The 8,833-nt window shown below is 52.3% G+C and overlaps 1 protein-coding gene across 2 annotated transcripts; it reads left to right on the forward strand.

The window, feature by feature from the left end:
- The first annotated feature begins 944 nt into the window (after nucleotides 1-944).
- On the forward strand, nucleotides 945-8,385 carry PGLYRP4 (peptidoglycan recognition protein 4). 2 transcript variants are annotated; one of them, XM_039512284.1, is made up of 6 exons: nucleotides 945-960; nucleotides 2,361-2,428; nucleotides 4,592-4,689; nucleotides 5,276-5,483; nucleotides 6,477-6,595; nucleotides 7,277-8,385. In XM_039512284.1, the coding sequence occupies exons 3-6, from the start codon at nucleotides 4,641-4,643 to the stop codon at nucleotides 7,453-7,455; spliced, it is 555 nt and encodes a 184-aa protein (XP_039368218.1). In that variant the 5' UTR covers nucleotides 945-960; nucleotides 2,361-2,428; nucleotides 4,592-4,640; the 3' UTR covers nucleotides 7,456-8,385. The 2 variants fall into 2 exon arrangements, with proteins under 2 accessions (XP_039368218.1, XP_039368216.1); XM_039512282.1 differs by lacking the exon at nucleotides 945-960 and having other exon boundaries at nucleotides 2,287-2,428.
- Nucleotides 8,386-8,833: the final 448 nt, after the last annotated feature.

An 8,833-nucleotide genomic window follows, 5' to 3' on the forward strand; every position in this document is an offset into this window, starting at 1 on the left:
GAATTGCCTCCCGCGTGCGTCTCGGTTAGCTCTGTAGCTTGTGCCTATTGTAAGTGTTTCACGCCAACAGCGTCCTTAACAAGCACAAAGAAAAGCGCTCTTCAGAAATAACCCCTCCCTGGGCCCTGGGCCGCGGGAATCCTTCTGGGAACAATCCCACGCTTGCCGCCCGGGGGTCTTTTCCCACGTTATTTGGAAAATGAACTCCCAGCTGCTGCACGGTGCTGGCGGCCTGGCCCTGGAGTCTGAAGGCCTCTGTTTATCCACCGCGCAGGAGCAGGCCAGGGCCCCTTGGTGAATGCTTCCCTTAAACTGCCTCTCACCACTGGCCATGTCTACATGGCACACTCAGGCCAGGCTCTGACTCTGGTTTGAGCCCAAGTCCAAACACAAATCAGTCTTGGATCAGCGAGGACTCAGGAGCCAGGGTCCTCGGACCCGCCAGCGGGTGGGTCGGAGCCCGAGCCCGGCTGTGATTGGAGTCTGAGCCCTGTCACTCGGCAGGGTGGACACAACTGAAGTGTAGACCTGAGTCGTGAGGGCTGCACGGTGGAGTGTGGACCCGGGTCCAGCAACTGGAAACCCAAGTTTACAGCGCAGGGCGGATGCTGGAGTGTGGGTTTAGAAACCCCCTGTCCACAGGCCCAGGGTCAGTGTGCAGGGCAGACATACCATGAACAGCCTGTGGATTATTATACAGCCCCCCTCTTTCTCCTCCTTCTGCCTTTAGTCCTGTTGTGTGAAGTGCTGCTTTTAACCAATTAGCCAATTGCCACTGAGAAGACCATGACGGCAAGGGGGGGAAACGTTGCTGGAGACACAGCTGCTGTTTCAGCCTTGACCCCAGCCCTGGCTCCGAGTGCAGGCTCATTTCCCAGTGCAGTGGTACGAATGGGACGGGACTGACGCAGGACAGACTCGGCGGTGGCTGGTGCCAGCCTGTTGGAGAAGGCAACTAATGTAAGTTTCCGCTGCCGCCTGGTGGTGAAATGCAGCCAGGGCTGGGCTTGGCAGAGGGCCTCTGTCCAGAGCTTTGCACGGGGCCTGATGCGCTGAGCGCAGTGTGACTCATGAGGGAAACGTGAACGCTTCTCACTTATGCAGGTCCTTTGATCCGGGCCCAGAGGGCTTATCCCGAGCCCCTTTGGCCTCCCTTACACAAGAGCCCAACGTAGGTGACCAGAGAGCAAGTGTGAAAAATTGGGGTGGGGGAGGGGGAAATAGGGTCCTATATAAGACACCCCCCCTAATACTGGGACGGTCCCTATCATATCGGGATGTCTGGCCACCCGAGCCCAGTGGAGCCCTCTCTGTCCTTGAGCAGGAGGGGCCAGGCCCCACAAGTGGAGGATTCGCCCTGCCTCCAGGAACTCACCAGTACTAACTCTCCTGGTGTCACCTATGTGAACCCCTTCCAGGCTGCCAGTGCTGAGGAAAGGGGGGTGTGGCCAGGGCACCCCTGCGCCTCAGTGATCTCTGGCTGCGTTAGGGGGCAGTCAGTGCAGTTTAGAGCAGCCCTCAGACTGCTGGGTTCTGTACCAAGAGACTGGCCGGGGGCCGAGCTGGTGGGATCAGCGAGCGAGCGGCTTAAAGCTCCACGGTCTGGCAGGAGGAGTGGCGCAGGCAGACCGGCGTAGCTGGGAGGGTGATGGGCCCTGCCAGCCTCTTGCCACAACGGGCCTGTTACTGGCTCAGCGAGCCAGGACTCAACCCTGGAGTCTTTTACTCTGGGCCACGAGCCTGAACCCAGCTCAGAGCTAGATTTGTGACCGCAAACCTGTAAAATGGAGATTCCCCGGAAGGGGGCAGTGATGGGAACCTTAATTAACGATGGTCTGAGCCCCCACTCGGTGGTGTTACCTTGGCCAAAATGGATGAAACCTGCTGGAGAATCTCAAATCTTTGGAAAGTGCAGTTGGGTAAAAGTGACTGTATCTGGGAGTGTTTCTAAAGACCAATTGCACTAAAAGGCTTATGAAGATCCTACCGAATCTCCCAGTGTTTTCTTACACTCCCTCAGGAATGCTTTTATTGAGCAGGCAAAATAACAGAATTTTTCTTCTTGTTTTTGAAGGATTTTTTCTCATAAAAGCTTCCCAAATATCCCGTTTTTTTCAAGGATAAATATAGCTCCTTGCACTGACTGGCATTTCATTGTTTCTGTTCCAGACAGAAAACCCCCTTGTGCCCTCTGTTCCGTGACATCATGGCCCACACCCACGCCAAAGCTGGTGTTTCGAGACGTGTGCACTTGCCAGCTCTCACCCTTCTCTCTTGAATCACAACACACAATTTCCCGGCCAAGGGACTTTTTCCTTCCAGGGCTGTTTCAACATCTCTTTTCTCCCTCACGTCCGCAGCCAATAAAAAGAGACACGTCCCTCTGTGCCTGCAGAACGAAGACTCGGGGAGTTCGAGCGAGACCCAGGTAAATACTAGATGCTTTTTCGCTGCTCCCTTGCTCTTCGTTTTGCTTGGGCATTTCCACCCCACCCTTTCTGTCCAAGCCTCAGGGTGGCTGTCGCAAGTGATGGAGCCGTTCAGCCTGCAGCGGGCACGGGCTCCTGACCTGTGGTATATCTGTGTAATAACCCACGCCAGAGGGAGGCCTCTGGCCCCTCTAGTGGCCGGTGTGGGTAAGAACTTAGGAGCCAGCGGTTGCTATCCCTTCCCTTTCGCCGAAGCTGCAGTGTCTCCTGCTTTGAACTCTGCCGCTCACAAGGGCTCATTCCCTGCTGTCCGCCTAAGTACAGCTGGTTACAATTGCGCCAGCTACTGAGTCCTCTGTCTACCTTGCTGAGAGTCAGAAAGTAGCTGCAGGTGTTTAAGAACATAGGGAAGGCCCAAATTTCCAGGGACTCGAGCCCATGGGAGTCAGGGTCATCTCCCCACGGCAAATGCCTCTGGCTGCCTATTTACTCTGGCCTTCAGGATTTTCTCTGGGGTGCCGCAAACCCCCCAGAACACAGGCTCATGCCCTGTAAGCATCAGACTGCTGGCCGGGTCTCGTGGTGAGAACTCTGCTCTGGAGGACTGGAACTGGTGTTTGAACCAAGGCAGAGTCTCCTGAGAACAGGGGTAGAACTGGGCCAGAATTTTTTGAATTTTTTTGGGGGTCATAAAATGCCGATTGGTTGACATGGAAGTCCCCGGCAGCTACCGCCATCACTGGCAGTGCAGTGGGGCTAAGGCAGCTTTGGGGTGTGTCTCCACGTGCTGCCCCCACCCCGAGTACCGACTCTGCAGCATCCATTGGCCGCAGTTCCCGGAGCTGCAGGGGTGGTACCTGTGGGAAGTGGCTTATGGAGACCCACCCCCCCTCGGCTCCCTGCCTAGGAGCTGCTACCAGAGGGGTGTGTGGGTTGCTTTTGGGAGCTGGCTAGGAAGGAGAGTGCAATGGTTAGAGGGGAAGCCTAGGACTCAGGGGACCGTAGTCCAGCACCCTGCTCTGACACAGATTTACTGCATGACCCGGGGCAAGACACTTAGTCTTTCTGGGCCTCACTTCCTCTTCTGGGCAATGGAGCTAACAGCCCTGTCCGGCCTCGCGATGCGGTGGGGAGGATAAACACATTACAAATAGCAGGTTGCTGCCATGCCATGGTAACGACTGGGCGGGGAGTGCCTGAGTCACCAGCAGGAAGGAATGAAATAAGGGAGGGCTGGGAGGATGAGCCAGAGAATCAGGAAGTTGGGCTCCGCTGAACACAAACAACTTTGACCTTTTGCAAATTTTCCCCAAATTGTTTTTCTAATGTTTTTGACGGGCTGTTGAAAGCAAGGCAGAGGCTCCGAAGTCAAGGAGGTGTCGCAATGCGGAGCTGAGAACCCCCAAATACCTTTATAAAGCAGGGCCCAAGGGCAGGCACTGTGTTTTCCTATGGGTTTGACCAGCTCCTAGCACAGCAGGTTCCTGATGATAGCTGGAGCCTGTGGGTGCTACCATAATACCAGTAATAACTAGCATTCCAAACCGTGTCCTGGTGCATTCTCAGCCTCCTGCCAAGCCAGACTGAAGAGATGTTTGTTTCCACCCTCATGGAGGTGGGCCTGTGGGTTGGTTGGTTGCCCACAGGAAGGCTGTTGGATTGATTGAGTTGTTTTCTTCTCTAGCCCTAGGAATATACCTAGGCCCTGTTGCCATGAATGTTTGTCACGTCTTATGTCTTTGGATGCCCGTAGGTACCTCTGGTCCCTACAGCAAATCACAAACATCAGCATTATTATCACTAGCTATAATCACTTGCATTGGCTTGGGAACTCGGGGAGGGGAGCAGGGAGGGGGATTCTCCCAGTGGGCAGAAGGTCCTTGCATCACTCAAGCCCTGTTTGGAAGGTGGAAGTGAAGCCTGGGCCTTGAGCTGCCTCTCCATGCACACCCGAATTCTAGGTTACGATCAGGGGTGAAACACAAGAGGGGGAAATCCATCCCTGGTGTAACTCCACTGATGTCCATCCAGCCACGCCGCCGACAACGTGGCTCTGTGTTTTGGACTTCATCGTTTGTCAGTTTCTTTCCCTGCATTGATTTTGCTCCTTGGAGCACTAGACATTTTTTTCTCCTGGTGTAAAGTACAATATTTGTTCCCAGGTCCTTGTCGTGCTTCTTGCTTGGAGATTTTAACTGAAGGCTCCACAGGATGTTCAGGCTGGCGGTGTTCCTCTGTGCTCTGTGCGCTGTGTCCTGGGGTGAGTCCAGGGTTTATCTTACCCACAGTTCTTTCAGTTCCTTGGCATGGGCAGGCAGGGCGGTGGAGTGGGAGCCGGCAGAAGTGGGTTCTGTTCTTGTCTCTACCAGTTTCTCGGTGTTTGACCGAGACCAAGTCACTTCACCGCCCTCAGTTTCTCCTCATCTAAAGCAAGAATAGTAATGTAGCAATGCAGGTCTGGCCAGCCGGGTACGTGGCACAAAGTTATACCAAGGAGAAGCTGCCCAGAATGTAGCAGTTAGGAAGGCTATTAGGGGCGTCTTAAACTTTTTGGTAGTGACAGTCACTGAAATGTCAGTAATTTACAGCGGGGTTTTATGTGAGGGAATTGGAGGAAACAAAGGAACCTGCAAGACTGAATCCCAGGAATTGGTACATGGGCCACTCAGCATTTACACATGGGTTCCACATAGAGGCCCCAAGACAGTTTCCATGTCCACTGGATAATCCTATCTGGCTACAGCGTGCCGGGGTGTTCAGAGAGCGCTGCCGGGCCAGGCAGTGACGCAGCCTGAGGCTGATGGAGGCCACATCCCTTTGGTTCATCTTTCTCTCTCTCCCTCCAGGGTTCCTCTGTCTTCACATTGTCACCCCAGGCAAATGGGGCGGCCGACCCGCCAACTGCTCTTCGCCTCTCAAGGCAGTGCAGACTGGATACGTCATTATCCTCCACACGGCCGGCAGAAGCTGCAAAACGGGTGCTGAATGCAACCAGCAGATGACGAATATCCAGCATTTCCACATGAACAAAGGCTGGTGCAACATTGCCTACAAGTAAGAGGCAAAAGCACATTCTCTGGGCCCCGATCCAGGGGAAACGTGCGCGTGTGCACTAGCATCAAGCGATTACTCATGCGCGTGAAGTCACGCACAGGCTTCAAGCCTTTGCAGGATCAGGCTCTAAGGTAGCGCCGATTCGCACATGCTCAGCAGTGTAGCTAATGCACATAACCAGCTTCATGCGGTAGCTCTTGCTTTTCACTCAGGCTGATTCTGGTCAAGAGATGAAGAAAAAGCAGGAGAAATCTGAATAACACGAGCCAATGTTTTCAAATCTGAAAGCCTAGAATTAGGCATCCATGTTTAGGCAGCTAAATAAGCTACCGGAGGCTTCCAACTTGGGGAATGTTGGTCTTATTTTTTTTAACTAATCACCATGAATCTATAACAAAGGACTCAACCCATTTAAGGTTTTTGTTATTTAACAAAAGCTTTGGAGCTACCCTCAAGAATAAAGATTCCCCCCTCCCATCCAGAAAACACTTGCAAAGAAAATGAATGTTCCACCCTGCAGAGCTGGGGAATGCAAACAAACAACAATTAGTGGGACGTATCCAACTTTTTAAATTTTTTTGTTGACATTTCAGAATTTCAAAATAGTGTCAAAATATCTCAACCGTCAGCAAAATTCCAAGCAGCGCTAGGGTAGGTAGAAAGTCCCCCCGCATTTCTATGAAAATGATGACGTTTCTATTCACAAAATGTTCAGAAACTTGTTCAGAAACTTTCACCCGGCTCTGCTTTTCCGATTCTTACCCGCAAATCTGCCTGTGCTGTGGATTTAAGCTGCGACGTTCCAAACCTGCTTTTGCTGTTTGGATCCCAGTGATAGCAGGGTGACAGGTGGCGGCGGGATACAGGTACAATTCTGGTTAAAACGAATGGCAGTTAGAGTCCGGCTCTCTAGGCAGCCTTAGGGTAGAAACCTCAGCTGCAGAACTGATGGCAAATTTTGGATTAGAACCATTTCCTTTCCCATCCCTGCAGCTTCCTGATTGGTGAGGATGGGAAGGTGTACGAAGGCAGAGGCTGGAATACAGAAGGTGCCCACACTTATGGTTACAATGACATCTCTCTGGGCATTGCCTTTATCGGCGACTTTACAGGTAAGCAACTTTCTTGGCTCCCATTTTCCCCTGGCTCCAAGACTCGGCGATAGGGGTCACTGCAAAAGTTGGACTATGGAGATTTTGTTGAATCGATCTGGGCATTTTACAGGAATTGATGGCGGAGGGGGGCAGAGCTTTTGATCTGAGGATCTCCCAACCGTAGGTCAAGTTCAGCCCTGTGCTGGGAGACAGCATCAGGCCTAACGCATGAGAGGTGAACTCCACCCATTGTGCAAGGTGCTGTACAAACACAGAGAGCCACAAGCCAAAAGGGACAGGACATCGCTGGGGTGAGGGCAGCTTTCTTAAAGGCTCCCAGGATATCTGCCTGCTTGGTCCCTTCCGTCAGCCTGGTGCCTGTCCTGCGCTCCAGACCTCCTCCCCATGACCCGTGCATAGCCCTCTGCATCACTTGTGGGGGGTGGGGGGGTGGGTGAGTGGGATGGAGGAGCTGGCTGGTGATTACACTTCTTATATTTCACTGGCCTCTTGGTGAAGTGAACCCAAACTGATGCGCAGCAGCCTTGTGCAGGTCTCCACGGTTCATCTTCCCCATCTCCCTCCTGGGCACCTGCTCAGAAAAAATTATATTGATTCCTGGGGTCTGTCCCGAGTCAGCCCCCAGGAGGTGAAGCCAGGCAGGTTCTCTGAGCCAAATCCCTTCCTGGTCTCTTTCAGGAAGGTCTCCCAACGCAGCGGCCTGGAAAGCTTTGAAGCACCTGCTCCACTTCGCTGTTGAGAATGGCTACTTGTCTTCTGACTACCTCCTCATGGCTCACGGGGACGTCAGCAACACCATTTCTCCCGGGCAGCCCATCCGCAAGGTCCTCAAGACGTGGCCGCATTATAAACACTGAGCGCCACCAGCCTGGTGAAGGACGCGGGTGGGTGTTGAAAGCCGAGGATGCTGGCTGAGGGATCCGTCTCTTTTCATGTGCTTAGTACATATAGAGAGAGATAGTTTGACTCTTCAATTTTTCGGGTTGGATTCTCAGCCCCAGTTCTGTCTGCTGAGCAATGCACGGGGGAAGCAATGTGGCTGCATCCAGCCAGTTGAGAGTCCCCCCCGCCCCGTTGAAATTCTGACCTGGTGTCAGACCAACAGAGCAAATTCTTCTGCCGACTGCTCAGGCACCTGAAACCCATTGATTTCAATGTGTTTTAGGCACCTTGTTGCTTTTGAAAATCCTCCTAGGTACCTAAATACCTCGGATTTGTGGCTTGGGCTGTGCCTGCTTTAGCCTCACTCCCCTGCAAAGGTTTTACAGCAGAACGAACCTCAGAGTTACAAACACCAGAGTTATGAAGTGACCAGTTACCCACACACCTCAGCTGGAACTGGAAGGATGCAATCGCAGTACTGGATTAAACGTAAACTATTGAAAAACTAAAGGGAAGGCAGCATTTTAAAAGCATCTTCTGCATAGCAAAGTTTCTAAGCTGTCCTAAGTCAATGTTCAGTTGCAAAGTTTTGAAAGAGCAGCCGGAACATTTTGCTCAGAGTGACGAACAAGCTCCAGGCCCGAGGTGTTCGTGACTCTGATGTTCTCCCGTATTTGGTTCTGAAGCTAATCCGTGAAGTCAGCAGCCTCTTGTCCTCACCGGCCTCCAGAAGTCCATCCTCGTCAAACCCTGACCACGTCCCTGCTCCCTGCACGATTTCTTCAGCTCCAATGAAACTAGGGTGACCAGATGTCCCGTTTTTATAGGGACAGTCTCGATATTTGGAGCTTTGGCTTATATAGGCTCCTATTACCCCCCACCCAATCCTGATTTTTCACACTTGCTGCCTCATTACCCTAAACCAGGGGTCGGCAACCCTTCAGAAGTGCTGTGCCGAGTCTTCATTTATTCACTCTAATTTAAGGTTCCGTGTGCCGGTGATACATTTTAACGTTCTTAGAAGGCCTCTTTCTATAAGTCTATAATATATAACTGAACTACTGTTGTATGTAAAGTAAATAAGATTTTTAAAATGTTTAAGAAGCTTCATTTACCTGGTGGCCAGGCCCTGGGCAGTGTGAGTGCCACTGAAAATCAGCTCACGTGCCGCCTTCAGCCCATGTGCCATAGGTTGCCTCCCCCTGCCCCCAATGAAAGGTGCCTGAATTCTGGCTGAGCAGCGAGGAGAGAGGGAAGAGGGGGTGGAATCCAAACCTGGATCTGAAGTTTGCAAAAAGCGCGCCTGTGTTCACAATAAGCCAACCGCCCAGCTGGAAACACCTCCAAAATCTG

Source organism: Mauremys reevesii, linkage group 24 (assembly GCF_016161935.1).
Source record: "Mauremys reevesii isolate NIE-2019 linkage group 24, ASM1616193v1, whole genome shotgun sequence".
Lineage (NCBI taxonomy): Eukaryota > Metazoa > Chordata > Testudines > Geoemydidae > Mauremys > Mauremys reevesii.